The 21,158-nt window shown below is 35.8% G+C and overlaps 1 protein-coding gene across 1 annotated transcript; it reads right to left on the minus strand.

The window, feature by feature from the left end:
• Nucleotides 1-212: 212 nt before the first annotated feature.
• Nucleotides 213-19,817, minus strand: tmeff1b (transmembrane protein with EGF-like and two follistatin-like domains 1b). The gene is made up of 10 exons (XM_057323039.1): nt 19,176-19,817; nt 8,089-8,198; nt 6,830-6,959; nt 5,419-5,445; nt 3,769-3,868; nt 3,067-3,215; nt 2,889-2,939; nt 2,164-2,281; nt 1,910-2,071; nt 213-1,221 (listed from the first exon to the last, which is right to left on the minus strand). Exons 1-10 carry the CDS (start codon nt 19,318-19,320, stop codon nt 1,137-1,139), a joined length of 1,077 nt encoding a protein of 358 aa, XP_057179022.1. The 5' UTR covers nt 19,321-19,817; the 3' UTR covers nt 213-1,136.
• Between the last annotated feature and the right edge of the window lie 1,341 nt (nt 19,818-21,158).

Raw genomic sequence — 21,158 nt, forward strand, 5'->3', positions numbered from 1 at the left:
CAAAAAACATTACTTTTGTGCATTTTGAGACAAAACAAATCACTGATGTATTTTAAGATATGTCACTGCTAACTGTTTTCAGTTTAGACAGCTCTTACATTTATTTTAGTCTAGGACTAGTCTTAAACCTTGTCTGGGAAACCGCCCCAAATTGTTTTAGGATGGTTAATTCTGAAAAACGCTGGATTGTTTAGTTGGGTAAAATACGGTTAAACCAATACTGGGTTGTTTAAATGCATGGTTGGGTATGAATATTCTAGGTTGGATTTATCTTGTACACATTTGGGTGGAAACAACCCAACCTTTTTTAGAGCGCAGAACTTTGGATGATTTGGATAAACTAGTGCATTATGGTTGAAAAGTTCCCTTCATTCATTTACAGTAATAACGTTTTCCTTTTTTAATTCTTGTAAATCTGATGGCTCTGTATAATTAACAAAAGAATTTGTGAGACTCCGAATTTTATTAAATCTACATCACTGGACACAGTTTCACAGGTCATGCGATATGCAGTTCGTAGAATTAAATTAATGTCAATAATGTTCGCTTCAACATTAACAACACCGATAACATTAGAACATAAAAACTACAAACATTTCAACATTGATAAGAGTAGCTAGTCAAACACATTGCATTTCATTCTCTGGAATTCCTTTCAAAAGAAACCGCATACGGCGGCACTTCCTCGGCAAACTTGTTCGTGACCAATTCAATTTGGTGTTCAGCTATGTTTACGAAAAAATAAAATAAATCAAGGGTAAAAGACAGAGTTCCTATTTTCAGCAAGAAGCACATTCCATGAAATCATTGACGTCCGTTTCTGTGGCACGATTCATGTGCCGAGATTTACATTTAATGATACATGGAAAAAAGTGGTACCACAAAGAAAAGTAAAAAAATAAAATAAAACTCGACAAAAGGAGCTGGCTTTTATCATTCACGTGACAGTGTTTACCACTGAAAGTACCTAAAATGTCCAGGGAAAAACAAACAAACAATAAGGCACCATCCCGTAAAATCAAACGTAATCGAAAATAACCTTGTTGTCCAGAGTCAAGAAAGCACAAATGAAAATGCACATTATAATCGTAATCCACTCGGTACAAAAAGTATCAAAAAAAATAAATAAAAACAAGCTACTTCATCCTTGAAGAGGCGTCTGTTGAAAAGTGTCCTAAGTTCTGCTTTTGCCGCCTTCCGCGGTTATTCTTAGGACATTTCCTGTAAGCAATATAATTAAACTCATGAATCTCATAACGTTAAACAAGCGGTGTTTGAATTGATTGTGATTGTATGAATGGGTGTCAGACGGGGATTTGTTTTAGACGGCCTGTGTTAATATTGAACCATAAACAGCTTGCACTATAATTAAATTCATAATCTATGGTGCTTTTGGGCACCATTATTCACTGTTATTAGACATCAGAGGAACAGTTTCTGAAACATAAACACACACCACCATCACGATGGCATTCTCAGCATTGCCACTAAAGCATCGTTGTTCAGAAATAAAACGATAAAAACCATCACAGAAATTCTAATGGATTTAATGGTTATAATGGGAATTGTATTGGATTTAATGAAATTATAATGCAGTGTATGTGGGTCTCTTCTGGTATATATTGGGTTCCACGGGTGGTATATTTTATGATGGATGGATCTATTTAAACACCATTCAATCCTATTGGAAAAAGACTAAAAATACACTACATAAAGAATTTTGTAATGGTTTTAACCACGGATGGTTCACAATAATATTGACAATAAAACCATTAGATATTCTAAAAGATTTTAGTTAAACATGATTATGGCTATCGAGTGAATTTACAAGCAGAATAATCTGATTCAATGGCAAATAACTCATCTTTTAAAATTTTTTATAATAACTTGATCTACCAAAGGCTCTCACCTAGTGATGCACATGACAACTGCCACGATGATGGCGATCTGCACGGCTCCAATGATAGCAGCTATGAGCACGTAATGAAGTTTCTGACCACTGGGGACCACATACAAGATGTTGAAGTCGGCGATCTCCTCACACTGCGTTCCGGTGTAACCCGATTCACACCTGTCAATACAAGAACAAATATGTAATACAAAACCAAAATATATAAAATGATTGTCTATAAACAAGTGAAGTGATTCTCATGAAATACTGACCGGCAGGAGGCGATGCCGTAGTTGAATTCACACTGGCCGTGAACGCAGAAGTCTGCGTCGTCCGTGCAGGGGACAGGCATCCATCCGTAGCCTTTACCTTCACCTGCTTTTGCTGGATCTAAAAGACAAATATAAAGTGCTTAACGTGAACTATTGAACTACATCAACAGTGACTGAAACTAAATAAACAAAAGGAAAATATCACTGATGGAGTTCTTAGTTTCATTTGAGTATCAACATAGTCTTAGATGCTACTCCTAATATTGCTTAAGAGGAATAAAAATAGAAACAAAGGAGACCATTGTTAGAATAAATAAAGAGTATGGAGGTGTAAAATGAATGTAGATTGTGGAGGTCAAATAATCTGGATTTGGGTAAATTTGATTTGAAATGTTGATATTGAGATCTTCAATAATATTGACTTTTGATTGCAGATTTGACAAATCTGAGCTCAGTTTGAGACATTGTTGACATCTCTTCTGGAATTCTAATGACAGACACATTTGTGAGATTTCTGTTTTTTTTCTCAGGAGAAATATCTGAGACACACAAGACTTCTGTCTAGGAGTAATAATTCAGATATTAAGAGATTTTATCAGTTAATATGTTTCGTTCTTATCAACAACCATTCTTTTACATTTAAAGCAACACATCATCAGACATTTACAATAAAGCATCGGATCTAAGCCACCATGTGCTGACTTTATTTCTAGAAGTGTGCTTACCAGTAAGCTCAGGCTTGTAGGGAGATCCAACATCAGTTTTCTTAGTTTTGTCTGAGTGACAAAAAGACACAACCATTCACAAATCTCACATCTGCAATTTTCTGCGACTATTTAGCTGTATGCCATATCAATTTCAGGTCTACAGGGCTGTGACCTTCGACCTCTGACAGAGCCTGACCTGGACATCTCCCGAGATGTTTGACATCTATCTGCTCCTGTTTCATGCAGGACGCCTCTCGCACGAGACAGGGGTTGTGGTACGAGTTTCCATCCGTGCCACACACAGGGTTTTCATTGTGGCCGCTGCAGTCGATTTTACACGAACAGCTGCCACATAAAAAGATGTGATGAACGTGATGTGTGCATAATTCATAACATGACCGTTGGACTGGCACCACCAGCACCTCAGCAGTACTTAAAAACGTTTGGAATAATTTGTGTCTCCCCCTGGTGGTACATTAAGGTAATATAACCACTAATAGCGGTCTATAACATGTGTTGAGTGCTGACTAGGAACATTTTTCCCAAGGCTCTGGAGTCTTGTGTCCTTGGAAGCTAGAGCGGCTCCTGGATTGGATCCATACTGTTCATTAGCACTTGGCATGGAAATGCGAAAACAAAGCAGGCAAAAAAACTTTCGCTAGAAAAACTTTTTCTAGCTTCCCGTGAGAGCAGTGATAAGTTTTGGCGTTGGCAGAGCTGAATTCCTTCCAACATTCGTGCTTTTATATTACACAATGGCTGTTGTTTGTAATTTTCAAATATGGATAAAAGGTTCAAACGTTCATTTCTTTAATGCGTTGGCATGAAACAGTAAGTCATTCATTAGAAACATTTGGCTAATCTCTTAAGACTGGCAAAGAATAAATGTAGCACATACGAGTCTTCATCCTCAGCGTCTTCATCGCATTCTGCGCCGTACTTGCAGTTACTGCATTTTGTGACTTTCTTGCCAGAATCTGTGCCTGATCCTTCATATTCTGTGAAACAGTGATGAGACAGATTCAGTTATTGTACATCAGATAAATACATTTGTGTGAGTGCATTCAAGGTATGTATTTTTATTTATCAGTTTGTGTTTCTGGGGGGTCGAACCCAAGACGTTTTAGCTACAGAAAGTCATGTATCCGTTACTGCTATCTTTTCGAATCATTTTTTTCTTCAGTTTACTTTACGTTAATTGTTTACTTCTATATAACTACAGAGGTGTCGTTTTATTTGCGTGTTTCTTCCATTAGCTTATATGTACATTTAAACATTTTAAAACAACAAAAAAAAGTCATTCAAGAACTGCGTCTCCAGTGCTGCTTTGAGAAAAAGCTACTGTCAAACACAGTAAAGGAGTTTGCGGCGGGCGACCTATCAAAATAAAAGTCCTATTAATTATGACACTAACACGTAAAAACTGCAGTATACTATATTATTTACTTTAGTAAATTAAAGTAAGTGTCCTAGTACAATTATCAAAAATACTAATTTACTTTTATTTTTTTACATTTTTAGTAATCAGTATATACTGGTTTATTAAAATAGTAGTACATTATGCCCTATTTTTATGGATTTCCCCCCATAATGTTCTAAAACACTGTAGGATATTGGTATTTTACTATGTTAGTATTTAGTTGAGTAAATACTATAGTATACTTAAGTATTTTTTATGCGTGCAATTATAGACGGTTTCGGAGGCAACAACATAAACAAACATTACGTGGCCCAAACTTTGGGTAGATCTCTGCAAAGAATCAATAACTGTTATTTAATACGATTTATACAATAAATATTAATATAAATTAAATATAAATCAAATGTTATATTATAACCAAACACAGACCGGAAGTTAACTTCGGGCCAGGCATGTGCGTCCGATGAAACCATCTACATTACTATCGTATAGTAGAAAAACAGAGAACACAGAATCCAGAAAAAATTTGGGAAAAAATAAAACAGAATTTTAGAAAAAATAAATCACATGTCACATAAGGGTCTGTTTAACATACCCTAAACCTTTCTGTTGCACAACATGTTATTTGTAGTGAAAAAGGGTTCTGCGGTCTATAAAAGGGTAATCATTACAGCAAAATCATCACACATAATAAGATCCTTTGACTGAACTTTTTTGGCACCTTTATGTTTAAAAGTGTAATCTTTTTTTACTCTTGAAGTGTTCATTAATTTAAGGAGAGAATGAAATACATTTTAGAAATGGTCAGTGTGCAGGGACAGAACTCTCTTCTGCAGCGCTCTGTAATTTGCAGTAATGACAGCTTTAGAGCGGCCTTCATCTTTAAAACCCAAACCAGAGGAGCAGGGGAGGTTCAGAGCTACTAGCTCATATCACAGGCCTGCCAACTTCAGCATGACGGGCCCTAAAAATATCCCCAGATGTCGGGTTCTGGCTAGTCTACAGAGTTTTGAAATGCTGGAATCATCTTAATCTATAGGTCAAAATCCTAGAAATTACAAGGTTACGGTTTTCTACATATTACGGTCTTTGCCATTTACTAAAAAAAAGCAAGGAAACAAAACATACCTCCATCACCAGATCCTGAGCTGCTATCTGAAACCAGAAAAACAGGCAGGGGTCATTTTTAACTGGTATTGCATAAACCAATGCAGCATGAAATATTAAGCATTATGCAATAGTACTGTACAGTACAATTTATACTATTGATGTAGTATTAACAAGCATATTAATTAATTATTAAACTTATCTAGTGCATGAAAAGACGTCACGGTTAAATAAATTTGAGCTAAAAATTCATTTGTCATGTACAGGGACAGATTACGGATTACTTCAAAGGGCCGGGGCCAGTTACCTCCAATGGCCCCCTCCCACAATTTTTCCATTCTTTTTAGAAAGTGAAAGTTACGATGATAACTGAATATTAAAACCGTTCTCACTCTGCGTCAAATGCCTGCGCTACGCTAAAAATAATCTGTACAGGGTTTATAGAAGTCTAATATTAGCTACACAGCGAAAAATCAACAATGGACCAAATTAAGGCAAATAAAAACACACGTCTTTAATTAACTGTCAAATATACACGTATTTAATGCATCACATAAATAAAAAATGATTTCTCAACATAAAATGCCCCTGTGACACATGTCTATAAACAACAAATCATCAAGCAAAAGATTCAGAAAATGCTATTTAAATGTGCTGTAATTTAATTACTAAGTTAAATTTAATTTAATAAGTTACATAAAAACATATTTTGCCATGATTTGTTGATCATTTCTTTTTTTACAGGGTATCCACAGAGGTCTTGTATGGGCTATGGGACCCATATATTAAACAGATAAACATTTGTTTTCATTGTTGTTGGGTTTTCTGTACCAAACTGGATGGCGCAACCTTGAAGCAAAGGGCCCCTGGGCACTGGCACGGTCCGTAATCCATCCCTGGTCATGTATCAGTTTGCATTTACATCATGTTAAAACAGCTTATCTAATTAGAATTAGTATTCAATATCTTTCATTTTTATTGCCAGCAATGACCAATCAGGGAGGGCCTTAAAACAGTAGTATTATAAAAATTCATATTTAAAGCAATTAAATTAACTGTTATTTCAATCCATCTCAATCTCAAATTAATACTGTATATGTCTCTAATAGTCCAGAGTCCTCTTGTTCTTGTGTGTAAATTGAGGCAAGTGAGTCCACCTAATTTTCCAAGAGCAATGTTCTCTAAAAGTTCTCTCAATGTTTTGAAAAAACCTTCAGTAAAGTTAAACGGCAACATTATGCCCCGGTTTCAAATTAATTTCTGGGACTAGTCTTAAGCCTTGCCTGTGAAACCGGGGCATAGACTGTCATTGTTTGTTGCAGCAGCATCTTACAAGCGTGTTTGTGACTTTGAATAAAACCAGCACCGTCACTGAAATGTGATCTAAGGCAGATGATGTTCGGTTTGGTTTCCGGAAGCATCGGAGACTCACCGGGATAGCAGGAGCCTTCGGAGGCCAGCGAGATGGGTCTCTGCTGGGTACACGATGCTTGTCTCAGATAGCACTCGCTCTGATAGGTGTCTCCGTTCGACCCGCACACGGGGATGTAAGTCTTAGGGCACTGCAGCAAACAGAAACAGATGATGCGTGTCAGAAGCTGCTCACATGCAGCAAGACAAAGCGTCTGCAAAACTGACCGTAGGACAGTTATACTATATAAGTGACTGGAAGTCTTTGGCAAATATATTTGAGAAAGCTCATTGATCACTGAAAAAAAGTGAATGAAGGTCAATGCTGATGTATTTATTCGGTGTGATCGTTTAAGCCATCTGAAGTACAATCAAAAGAGAAAAGCTATCTTTACCATATTTGTGACTTTATTACAATTTTGATACATGGTCACAAATATACAACAAACATAGTTACATTTATCAGTGATTACATTGGGAAAGGAAGCAATTATTCTGCCAATTCATATAGTCACTTAACAGTAGGCAGTTTATGTTTGGTAAATATTTTAATGTATTCTATATATATTTCATAACTTTCCTGTTTTGTGTTATTTATTTCTGTTCTTATTTATTTATACTGTACAGTATAAATACTGTATTTATACTGTTTTTCCAATCTGATATCACAGGAAAAAACAGGAAAATCCCTGTTTTTCTTGTAAATTTGCAGTCTTTTTTCTGTAATTTGATGTTTTTTGACCGTAATTCAAAAATAGACTGTAAAAACTAGAAAGTTTCCGGTAGCTGGGGCAGCAGAAGTATAATGTAAAAATATTTTTTTGTGTAAAATAACATCTTGTAAATTTGCAGTTATGTCTGTAATTTGACGGTTTTTGACCATATTTTTTTCACTGGTACAAAAGCAAATCATACTAAACTGTACGAATGGGATCGTACAAATTTATACAAATTAGCCACCTCGTAAAATAGTTACGTTTTTGCCGTGACATTGTGTTGGTTTTTCTTTTGTCTCTACGGTCTGTTCTAAAATGTATTAACTGTAAAGCTTTTTTGCAATGCAAAATTCTAAAAAGTGCAACAGAAATAAATGTAAATTTTGAATTGAAATTGTATTTTTTGTAAGTGTTGAGTGTGCACTATGCATTTCATTAAATATATATAATTGTAAAGCTGCTTTGCAACAATGCAAAATTGTGAAAAGCACCAGAAATCTATTTAAATTGGAACCATTAATGTTGAAAAGCTGAATAAATGTTGAAAAAGGATGAAAACGTGTACCTGAAACTGGCATACGCATTTGAGGTCTGCACCGTTATCTCTGCAGGTCCCACCATAACGGCATGTGGTCGCATCACAAACGCGCAGGTCGCTCTTCTTTTCTGACAGATCTGCAAGAGAATCAAAAGTGAGGTTAATTAAACTTCAAGCTTCGGTCTTATTAACATTTGCAGGGTTTTTACATGTTCCCCTGTTTCTTGTCAACTGAAAACATGTTACTGCACATGTTGGGGTACTTAATGTAAGATGGTGTTTCAGGTGGCCAACAAGCATTACCTGTTAATGGCTTAATAACAGGTTTCCATATGGAGGTTCTCCTATAAGAAGCCATCAAATATTCTATAAAAGCAAGGTTATTATACACATGCTGAATCAGCTTCATCCACCCAGCATCAAACATTAAACAGCATAACACTGATCTGAAATCAGCTGAAGCAGCACCCACAGCAGCTGTACAGAGCATGTGTCCAACAGCTGTCTACCGTTAACTGCCAATCATGTTTCAGACCTCTGACTGAGGGTAGGAAGCCCATCACAAGGAATTAAGCAAGAGCATTTCCTCCATCTGACACACAGCTGGGACTGACAGAACATTTAGAGACGGGCTTAACTGATTTTATTACTGGCTCTCTGGAATACTTGATTCTGATTGGTCAGTCCTAAATAAATAAGAAACATTCTGTGGTGTAAACTTGTATATGATTATTTGTTTGCGAAGTGAGTTATTATACTTTTGATTTTAGTTTTATTAATATTTTAAATTAGCTTTTAAGTTTTTGTGTTAATTTTAGGTAAAGTTTTAGAAATATTGGTATATGCTTTTGTCATTTTATTATTTTTTTATTTTTAATGATGCTAAGATTAATTACTTTTTTTGTTTTAGTTTAGTTTTTGTTTATTATTATAATTTTACTGCTTTAAACTTACTATTTTTGAGGCAACATTTAAAATTTTCCTTGGGTTAAGTTTTTCCAATAATTTTTAGGTCAATATTTTATTTGATTTCAATGAACAGGAACGTTTTCAAAGTTTTAACTTCAGTTAACTAAACTAACATCGGTTCTGTGTTTATACAATGGAAGTCAATGGGTGTCAATGTTGTTTGGGTATATACATTCTTCAAAATATCTTCTTTTGTGTTCTTCTTCAGAATACAGGTTTGGGTGAACTATCCCTTTAAGATCCATGTAAAAAGAGTGAACAGTTTTGCTCGATCATGTGGACTTTTATCTATAAAATGTAGGAAACAGAAAATCTATATCCTGTATATATATATATATAAATATCTATAGCCTTGAGTGTTGTTAAAATCTTTATAATTGTGAAATTATTTCAAACACAATTCAAAGCAGTGCATAATAAAAATATCAGTATATAAATGATGATATAATAATATAAACAACAGCAGGTCATGACCGAGGCACAAAAGAGCCGACACCCTCGTGTAAATCCGAGCAGATCTGTCAGACACCTTTAATGAAGAGCGCACACTTAAAAACCGAGCGACGCATTTGAAAACGACACAAATGCTGCAGCCACAGAAACCCAGCCAAGAGACTTTGTGTTTCAGATACAAAGAACGCAAGACAAGACATTTGAAGGAGCGGCTGGAGAAGTCCATTAATAAGAGTGTTGTAAACAGATGAAAGGTTAATGTATGAAGGTGTTAAAGTGTTTTGATAAATGATGTGTTAGGAACAGTGCCTGTGGGAACAGACCGCATGATAATGACTTCAAATCCAGCTGGATTTCAGCATACAGTGCATTTGAACACACTAATATGTTTTCTTGAAGTAATATGTTTTTAAAACATAAAAGTGATGGTATTTGTACGGTGTTTAACTAGCCTTTGCTAAATTAACCATGATTCAACTAGTAACCATTGTTTTCAAGTTTTATTTTTATTAAAACAATAGCAATTACAAATGAACCACAATTTGACCACAGTAACCATAGTTTACCATGGTATTTGTATAGCAAAACTATAAAAATACAAAAGGTACTCAATCTACACAAAAAAACATGTTACTAGACTTTTACTAAAAGCGTGCTTTATTTTCCTAAAGGATAATACTTTCAAACATACCACGGTACGGAATGATGATACTTTACTTGTGTGTGTGTGTGTGTGTATATATATATATATATATATATACTTTTATATATTTTACTGTTATTGAAATAAATAACTTGTAGAATTTAGTTAATAAAATCCTCGTGACAATTTACACCGAATTTTTTTTAAGTAAAACGTGCTGCTATAATTCAAGTACAACTTACTAACCAGAATAAAGTAAATTCTACTTATTATATACTGTAGCAAAGCTCAATAAAACGGGAAGGAAGGAAGCGGGAACCGGCGAACATTCAAACACTTTAATCAAAATAAACAATAAATAGCAGTAAAAACAGGCTGGCAGCCCCTCACGGACGACTGCCGGCCACACAAACATAAACAAAACGTAACATTTCCGGGCCCGGTCCTCTCTCGTCGGCAGTCCCATCGCTCGCCCGAGCTCCCCCGTGAGGCATGCGGGATCGGTGCGCGTACAGCTGATACTCATTATCACTCACGCCACCGGCCCCGCCTTCCTGCCCCACGGCTCTCGTCCAGCCTTCCTCGCTACATATACATTTAGTATTTGTTAAAATATTAAGTAAATATTACTAAATGTAAACAAATAAAAACATTTGAGTTGAACAAAAACGTGTGTCTAACTCTAACTTCACCGTACTTTCATATTAAAATATACTATTTTTACAACATAGATGGTCAAGTGAGAAGAGACTGGTGGTCTCTGTACTGGCATTAGCTGCTCAATAAGTGAAATAACACACTTCATGACAAATATCGTGCCTCCCTCAGCCTAGGCACAAGCACCTCATCTGATCAACTTAAAAAACCCACACTTAAAAATAAGAACAAAACTCTCCTAAATCTCAAATATAAATCAACACAAAACACGAACAAGTCTTTCTTTTTACTAAAAAACACTTAAAATGATAGTTAATCTGGAAAATTAATCTCCTAATGCAGTCAGATGCAAAGCATGCTGGGAACCACAGATCAACTGCCAAGGTAGTTATATCTACAAAAATGATTTATGTAGTCTCAACACAAAATAAATAAGTAAACTTAATTTTAACAATTTAAATGGGTTTAACATAATACAATTGAGTTGTATTTACTTGATAATGTGTTCAATTAAAATTACTCAAACAAATTAATTAAAATCTTAACCAAAATTAGTAGATTTTATTTATATAGTTATTTTAACTCAAGTTTTTTGTTAAAAACAGGAACATAATTCTATTAAGTTTATTTTAATCATTTCTTTTCATAACATCTAAGGCACATAATAATTATTTTCAGTGCATGTATTTCATCTCATGCTATAAAAATATTAGATGAACATTTTTGTAATGTTTTGACTCACAAATGTCACATTTCTCTCACAGTTTGTTGGCAAATACTCCCACATCATACTCAACTTCGCACATTTTTCTGCATACTGAGCCGATATTGACTTCCAGAGAAATGCTGTGACCTGTAACAAAAAACCTAATTTAATTCTCGATTCTCTTAAACCTCCCTCATCTGAAGTGACCCATTTCTGCACGTCCGTCTCCAAACAAACACAAAGCACAATGTGTCTGGGTCTAAAGTGGGCCGTGAGCCCCAGATCTCACACTGAGCACAGATAATCAGAGCCCAGGCAGAAATCAATGATATCTGAAAGATAAGGACATCAGTCCATTGCCTGTAGCCAAACAGCTCATCCGCTCACGACCGGTCGATACTCATCTCCTCAACGGATCAATACAACCCGCAAAGTCTCTCATTAAAAAAATAGGAAGTTGTGGCGTTATATTGGGCCTTGAATTTCTATTTAAGGACTTTTTAATGCATCTGATGCTACTTGCGTATGTCTTTATTCAAAGCTTATAGTATTTTAACAGAAATTGAGGTTTGTTACAATAATGAAAATCGTTAGGGATGCTGCTGATAGAGTTATGATCTTAACCTGGTCTCATAACTAGCTTAAAGTGATAGCTTACCCAAAAATGAAAATTCTGTCATCATTTTCTCACCCTCTTGTCATTTCAAACCTGTATGACTTTCTTTCTTCTGCAGAACACAAAAGAAGATATTTTGAAGAATGTTGGTAAGTGAACAGCGGCGCTGCCCATTCATTTCTATAGTATGGACACAAAACCAATGCAAGTGAATAAGTACCGCCCACTGATCTATATAAATGACTGGATTGCGCCTAGAACACTAAACCAATGGCAGAAGGTGAAGCCACTGGAAGCGATCGCGCCGCCATCTTGGTGTGCCCAACTGACAGAGAGCGCCATTGACTTACAGTCAAAATGACCATCTAAAATAACCAGTTTTTCATCTTATTAGGCGCACGATAAGGTTTTAGTACACATGTGTGTTTAAAGTAATTGTTACTTCTGTTGTTTTTTCCAATGTTTATGTTGGGCAGAATAGCGACGTATAGAAATTAATGTATAGAAGGTGAATGTGTATTGCACACTGTTGTAATGACACACGTGTAAATGTTTACAAATAAAGCTTCATGACTTAAAGAACATATACAGCCTAGATTGATCTGTATTTAGACTTTAGAATAAGCACATTTGTCATATCTTGAGGTGTTCCGTTAGTCAGCTGGTCTGATATGTACGCTACTGTAATGAAAATGAACGTAACTCACTCCATATCTAATAAGACGGGAAAATCCCAGACTTCAAATAATCAACCATTTACATGCTTAAGACATTTGCGTTGTAAGGATGTACTGTGAGACTTTAGATATAAAATCGGGGACTGGTAATTTACCGTTTTATCATGAATATGTGATAACTCCCTATTGATTTAATAGAACGTTTGGGCATCTTTTTATAATTTTCATTATTATTATTTTTCATTTAAATTTATGATTTACGATTTTTTTCTTTTCTGTGTATTATGTTTACAAATGTAGTGTTATACATAATATTGAAATGCATCCCTTGTACTATTTTCAACATAAATGTTTGAATAAATGTAAAACTTTGGGCATACCAACGTGGCGGCGCTGTAGCTTCAGTGTTATGACGTCATGAAGCAATCCAGTCATTTATATAGATCAGTGGTACTGCCGTTGTTCGGTTACCAACATTCTTCAATATATCTTCTTTTGTACTAATCTTTGTACGTTTTTACACTATTGTAGGAATTCATTAGAATGAACCACTTGGTAAAATAGTTACAAATTCCTGTTAGGCTGTTTTTAACTGGATACTCAATATTCTTTGATATAATCGTGCTTGAAGGAGAATATTTGTCCTGTGTTCTCCCGAGGGATGAAACTCTATCTCTCTGAATGGGTCTGAATGCTCCGGGCTGTGCTTTAATTGTACAACTGTAAACTGCTGTGTGGGGGTGGGGGGGGGAGCAATAGAAGGGTTTGGTCTATAGTGCCTCTTTGCCCCTGGCGTATAAGGCACGCAAAAGTGGACAGGCTATAATTTGTATTGGTGGTGACAAGTACAGCTAAAGCAGGCAAATGCAGTTTAAGAATGGAGAGATGTATATCCTGGCAGTCAGCGCAGGGAATATTGAGATTGTGGTAAAGGCTCTAAAAAGAGAACGGAGAGCTTCTTGGTTTTTGTAACGATTTCCAAACAGAATTCATTTCAGAGTTTCAGTCGAGAACTGCTGTAATAAATTCAGCCGAATCTTTGAGATCAAAGAGGAGGATAACCGCAAGATCAAAGAATGAAAGGTATGAATCGGTCATACCGTCACACTGTTGATGCGATGGGGCTGACAGATGTCAGAGCTTTGATCCGTATGACAGCGGGTTCATTTAGTTTGATAATGTAAGTGTTCTTACTGGAGCTTTAAAAACCAACATACAGTACAAAGATGAAAAATGAAGAGGTTATCACAAATTATTTTTGAATTTGTTTCTAAATACATGTACAAATATGACTGTTGTTTTGCTTAAAAATGAATATTTACATTTATATTTATGCATTTGGCAGATGCTTTTATTCAAAGCGACTTACATTGCATTATACTATAAAAAATATATAATTATATTAACTTATATTATGTGAATATGAACTTGTTTTCTTTGCAGTATTCGAGATCTGAAAAAACATTTCAACATTTTGACCTGTTTCTCCAGTCTGCAAATAAATGCAAATAGAAACAACATTTTTATTTGAAATTTGGGAGAAATATTGTTGGTGGTTCGCAGAATGAAACGATGTTTCATGATGATAATTATACAACTGTCAGTTCTGGTCCTTGATTCCGATTGGCTGAGCAGAGTTCTAAGCCGTTATAAAATACCCCGATTTATAACGGCTGACCGCATTACACAGCCTAAATATCATTTCATTTACTTTATTTTATGAAACCTTGCTATGGATATGGAATAACCGTTTTATAAAAGCAATAAGCCCCATGAAGCAGTGGGTTACAGTGCATTTTATAACAGCTAAGGGGGTTTTAATGACTGTAACCCACTGCTTCGCGGGGCTTATTGCTTTTATTTAACCTCATACCTAGGGATGTAACGATTCACTCAGCTCACGATGCGATGCGATTCACGATTCTGATCTCACGATGCGATTTATTCACGATTTACTCACGATTTATTTTTAAAAAATGAGTTGAAACAAATTAGAAATGAACAACTTCCCTTGCATTATTTCTTAAATGCTTCACGTTTCTTTGCATAATAAAATAATGTTTTATTTCAAATAACAAAAGTAAACTGCGATTTTATAACAAATTAATAATAGAAAAAGTCTCTTTAATATAAACAAACTAATACTGTCTGTGCTTTTCTTGGATTTTTTTGCATTTAAGAAATATCAGCATCCACGTTTAGGTTTGCAGTGAAAATAGCGGCCCCTGCTGTTCAAAGAATGTATTGCGATTCAGTTCAAGCCTCAACCGAATTGAATCGTCACTCATTATAACCGATTTTCAACCGGCTCACGGTGAATCGTTACATCCCTACTCATACCTATAAATAGTAATTCGGAAAAACTGAAAATAATTGCGAAATGGTCTCTTAATCTTTTCTACAGCTATATACTGTAAATATATGAATGAATGCTTCCACAGACCCTTTCTGTTTCTTAAAAGATCATTTGTAGCACAAAGAATGTATCATGAACCAGGTGATGTTTCAGCTTTAAATTCTAATCGCATGGTTTGCACACCTGTCACCACGCATCAGTCGAGTTCGGTGTTCTTAATGTGGTATGATTGCTTTGCGATATACAGTACACCAACACCCCCATAACTAAATCTAACTTGAGGAAAAAGGTCTTCTGAAGTATGCAAGGTGAACTTAGAGTATTACCGTCAAAGTAATGGTATAACTACAGATGAAGAAACAAAGGACTAGCAGTATGGTCCATTTGGCAGAGGCTGTGGGTGGGAGTAATTGCGGTTTACTGTGGGCTGGGCCTCTTTGAAGGCACCATCTGTGACGGGCTTCCTTAAAATAATTGCTTCTTAATTATATGCTGGAATGGAAATGAAAGAATCCACAAGCATGACATCAGAAGACCAAAACACACCTCGGTGGTATGACACAAAACTGGTACACCCGGAAGAAACTGTTATTGCTCAGATGTCGCAGGAGATTTGATGGAGTTGAAGTATCAACTCCACCGAGCCGGGTCTAAGCATGCAGCGAACACACTGCTTTAAATGGGTTTGCATGCAACCGCTACATCTACACACGTGCATTATGCAAAGCGTCGCAATACAGCTTTTCTCCGTCCGACCTCTCGCCCCGCCACAGCGGACCCCATTGATTTTAGAGCTGCGGGCTATGGGGAAGCCGTGTGCATAAAGCATCTCCCTCAAAGCCCAGTGATTTAGAGGCAGTTTGACTGCTCAATGGAAAGCCATTAAATTGACCGATGAGCTTAAGAGTTGGGTTTTCAAACACGGCCTTGGTTTAGGACACCCGTATCCTTGAATAGAAAATGCCGGTCAAGCATCAATTGATATTCTATCAGATGCGCTGAAACAGGTTGAAGAAGTACTTAAGAAATTATTCAGTGTAGGTTCAAAGCGAGCGTGTCCATTCAGGTACAATAAAGACGGATGTCCTGATTGATAAGTGCACAGGATGTGCTCGCAGTAAATTCTATTTAAAACACATTAGATAATGGCATTATCTAAAATTCAAATGGGTCAAAATAAGATGTTAGATTCACGAACGCATTAGGCCTACACTTAAAAGTTAAGGGCTGAAGGGTTCGTTTTTTAACTAACAATTTTCAGATGGAAAGAGTAAGGCAGTAACGTTACAGGAAGATTGTTTTTGTTTACCGTAGAAACTAACCATGAACATTTTTTCATCTTTGTTCATGTTAATTTCAGCATTTGAACTAAATAAACTAACATGAACTTTTGTATTAACTCATTAACAAATATTAATAAATGGTAAAAAAAACATTTTTTTCAACTCAACTTTTTCAACAATTGGGTCAGAAATGGACATTTTCTATGTACCCAACCATGGATTGACAAAACACGTTTAGTACTTAAAATGTACACAAGCTATATTGAACAGCTGTGTTTTTAAATGGATAGTTCACCTTCAAATGGAAAATTCTTTCATTATTTACACACCCTTATGTCATTTCAAACCTGTATGACTTTTTGACTTCCGTAGAACACAAAAAAAGAAAACCATTGGTCCCCATTGACGTTTTCGCATTGCAAGTCAATGGGGACCAACGGTTTTTAGTTGCCGACATTTTTCAAAATATCGTCTTTTGTGTTTTGCAGAAGAAAGAAAATCACACAGGTTTAAAATGACAACAGGGTGAGTAAACGATGACAGAATTTTCGTTTTGAATGTGAACTATTCCTTTAAGATCCAAATAGGGCTGTCACGATTATGAAATTTGGCTGACGATTAATTGTCTAATAAATCATTGCGATTATGACAATTAATTGTCTGTTTTAGAGCTTTGACTTTTAATTCTCATACATTTTTTATTCAGCTTTGAAACAACCATGTTGTTCTGAATAAAAAGACTATGTTCTTTATCTTGGAAATACATAGGAAAAAATTGGGTCATCATACTTAAGGTTTAGGCTTTTACCTGTCAATAATACAACCGCCAAATACTTTTAAATTAAGTAAATTGATGAGGAGTGAATTGAAGCCACCATTAAAATGCTATCAGTCATAGAAAAGCTTCTAATCTTTTTTTTTTTTCTCACTTGCAAGACTACAATAAAAGTTTACTTCTATGTTAATGAGATTTTGGTAGACTGGTTTTCACGCTGAAATAAATTGTACTACAGGTTATTTTTATGGTATACGCTTTAGTTTTTTCTAAAGTGATATACAATAAAAATATGCAATATGCAGATGCACTACAGCTCCCCCTAGTGTCTTCTATAGAGATATTATAATAATAATAATAATAATAGAGATATAATAACAATAATTGCGATGAACTGAAACCATCGCGATGAGGTCAAACAATCGCGATGAGATGATTATTTAACAATCGTGACAGTCCTAGATCCAAATCTCAAACACTACCATTGAGCACTGCACTTTTTGAGACCAACGAAACTGATGCAAGTAAACCAAAACACATCCGTGACAGCACTACTTCTATGAAATCATTGCAAGTACGCCTATTCAAGGCAAAAAATATGGATCTAAAAAATCTATAGCTCAAATTCAGTGGCTTTGGATAAAAGCATCTGACAACTTTGATAAATGTCACTGTAATGGCAAAATATAGTCCGTCTAGTAAATTAGTGCCACTAAGCCAAGAAGCATCAATAACCTCAGTTTTTTATGCTTGCGGTCACCACAGGCCGACCGCTCGGGGTAATTCTGATGCCCATGAGACTCGCTCCATTGTGTCCCTGCCTTTTACAAAACCAGCCCTGCGCTTATGCAGGACGGCCACTGATTAAACCACTGGTGCCTGGACCTTTGAATGCTCGAAGAACTCCGGCGCACAAAAGACGCTATTGTCAACTGCTTTCCCTTCTATTAATTCTAGGTGACAAAAAGGGTGTCAGGATTTAAAAAAGAAAGAGCACTCAAAAGACAAAACACGGCCCATCTGGAGAGTTTACATTACATTTGATGACCCAAAAGACTATGGACCATTTGGTTAAAAGGTTACACTCAAAAGGCTTCCTGTTTTAATATTTCCGTCTGTTTGTAAAAAGTCATCAGGTGGCTAATTTACCAGTTAATACTCACTTTTGGCTTGAATAAACAACCAAAATACAATATCTATCTAACTACATTAATAAGCTAAATAGTGCTTTGTAAATAGGCCTATATGGGGGTACAAAAAGCAATCACAAAACCAGTGACATAATGCAACAAGGCAGAGCGTCAACTAGACAATTACATTACATCCAATATTCAATCTCAAGACGACAAACACATTTCAAAGAATCATGGACATTAAAGACAAAGAAAAGCATCATGGCAAGCTTTTAAAACAGGCCCCGAGTCCATTCGGGATGGTACAAAACCCCTGCTCACTGATGCCTTCTCAAACCGCAGCTAATAATGCAGGATAAACCACGTGGCTTAAAACATAAAAATTGGCCTATCCCTGCCCATGCACATCCAGAAAACCATACCAAGCATAACGTAAAGCCCAGAGTCTCATTTACCACACCCCAAATGCTTTAAATCTATGGAAATGAATGGCCATGACAGACCCTGTTGAGGGTGATGATACAGGGTGGGGTTCATGCATCCCTTGTAGTATATTGTCTCACCTGATCTGATGTATGTGAGGTAAATAACTCACTCAAGCCATCAAAATACCTCAAAGATGCAGTACAGAAATAAAAATAACCCCACGCATCTCTAGGCAATTCATTTATTTCACTGGAAGCGTTTCTGTGGGTTTTGCATCTACACTGTCTGCATCATGGATGCCTCCAGAGGCCATGCGTGAATCTCCATCTTCAAGATGCTAAACAACAAATATCTGCAATGAAGATATAAAAGTAAGCATGCATCCCATGCAACACATGCAATCTTTAAAGCATACTGTACCTAAGCAGCCTTTCCCTTTGCCGGATACACAGTCGGTGTTCTGCGGGTAGGATTGAACTGATCCCAGGACTGTGGGGACGGTGATAGTCAGCAAGCAGAACACGGACAGTTCGGATCCGGTCCACCTAACACTGGCCACCAACATGATGTACAGCAGTCTTTATCTCCTCTTTAACCTGTTCAATGAAGATGCCAAGAAACAAAGCAACCTATGGCTGATGCGGAGCAAATATCCCAATGCTTCCCTTTTAAACCGTGTTTGTGTCCCAGCGAGGCAGATCGAGCCGTGAAAGCATCACTCCGGTTAAAAACAAACGTGCATTTCGATCACCAGCACATTTGCATGGGTTTGCGTTCACGTGCGTGTGTTGCATGAGCCCGTGAATGTCTCAATAACAGCTCGCGGACGTCTTTGTGTGCATCTCGTATGTGCGCGTGTTTCGCTGCGTATCCGAATGCGATGAGACCGAACGCGACGCGCCTCGATCGGTTCTCGCGCTCCAAAAATTGTTTTTTTTTCCCCGCGGCGTTTGTAAGCGATCTCGGTGCTTTCTTGTCGGGATAATATCGCTATTCTCCTTGCTGAAAATCCCAACAACAAAGGGTCGGCACAGATAGGTCGCGGTCACGTGACTCCCGAAACACCTCCCCCAATTCCTGGAGGAAATGCAGCACCCCTAAAACAACTGCAACCCTACAGTTGGGTCATTCCTACAATACAGTGTATGTGTTTAAATATATGTGATGAATTGTAACACGATGTGTAATATTTATGTACACTTATAATAGTTATTAGTAAAATATATGTTTATTTAAATAATATATTAACTTATTGTTATTCAATTTTATACTATATAATGACATTGTATATAACAAACATTATATATTATATCTAAATTATTTAAATATTTTGTGTATTATGTTCTTGTATATCTTTATATAGCTAGAATATTTATATATTAACTATATTATTTGTGATTTTGAGTTTTTGCGATGTTTTTAATATTTCATGTGTTTCTTTCATTTCCTTTCTGGAAATTTTGTTTTAAACAAAAATAAAAAGACAGGTGTTCCTCAGTAGGTTGACCCCTCCTTCAGGAAGTGACATCATACTGGAAATGGATATTAGCAAGTATTAGCAATTCCTCACACCTCTTTCATTTGGAATAATGGTAATATAACTGCTTCTCCACAAATTGGTTCAACAGAGACATTAATCGTCTTATAAAAATGTTTGACAATTTTGGGAATCTTTTAACTTACGAACAATTCATGTTCATTTACAATTTTCCTGTGCAGTTTAGGGAATTTGGAATTTAATTCAGTTATTAAAGCTATTCCTGTAACACTTAGTCAAAAGTCATATTTGTTATAATTCTTTATTTGTGACGAATCCAAAATTAATTTTAGAAGGTGTTGAGCTAACTGAGATAAAATGTAATAACAAACAAATTTGTAATATTTTCCAAAAACAAAACAAAATATCTCCAGAAGGGACTTTTTTTGGAACTCTATAATTGAGAATATTGACTGGAGAAGAGTTTGGTTAATTCCTTTTAAATATAGTATTAATAGTAAAATAAGGGAAATACACTTCAAAATTCTACATACCATTTACCCATATAAATCTTTAATATCAAGATATTTGATGTTTTTGTAATGATGAGAAAAAGATACTGACTCACTTCATTTTTGACTGTAAATTCGTAAACAAGTTTTGGATCGATTTGGCAGACTTTATATTTAATTTAATGAATACGAATTATTGCTTTACTTTAAAGGGTGTTATCTTGTATTATGAAAACTATATGTTCCTGTTTCTGCAATAAAAATTGAATTAAAAAACGTGAAAAAAGCAAATATTTTTTTAAAGTTACAGAGGTAACAAGTACATAACACGAAGAAACCATTGCATATAGCAATCCATGCAAAAGTATATGTATGTGATAAGATTATTTAATAGCCATGTGCTTTTTATATTTA

The sequence above is a fragment of the Triplophysa rosa genome, linkage group LG23, assembly GCF_024868665.1.
Source record: "Triplophysa rosa linkage group LG23, Trosa_1v2, whole genome shotgun sequence".
Taxonomy (NCBI): Eukaryota; Metazoa; Chordata; class Actinopteri; order Cypriniformes; family Nemacheilidae; genus Triplophysa; species Triplophysa rosa.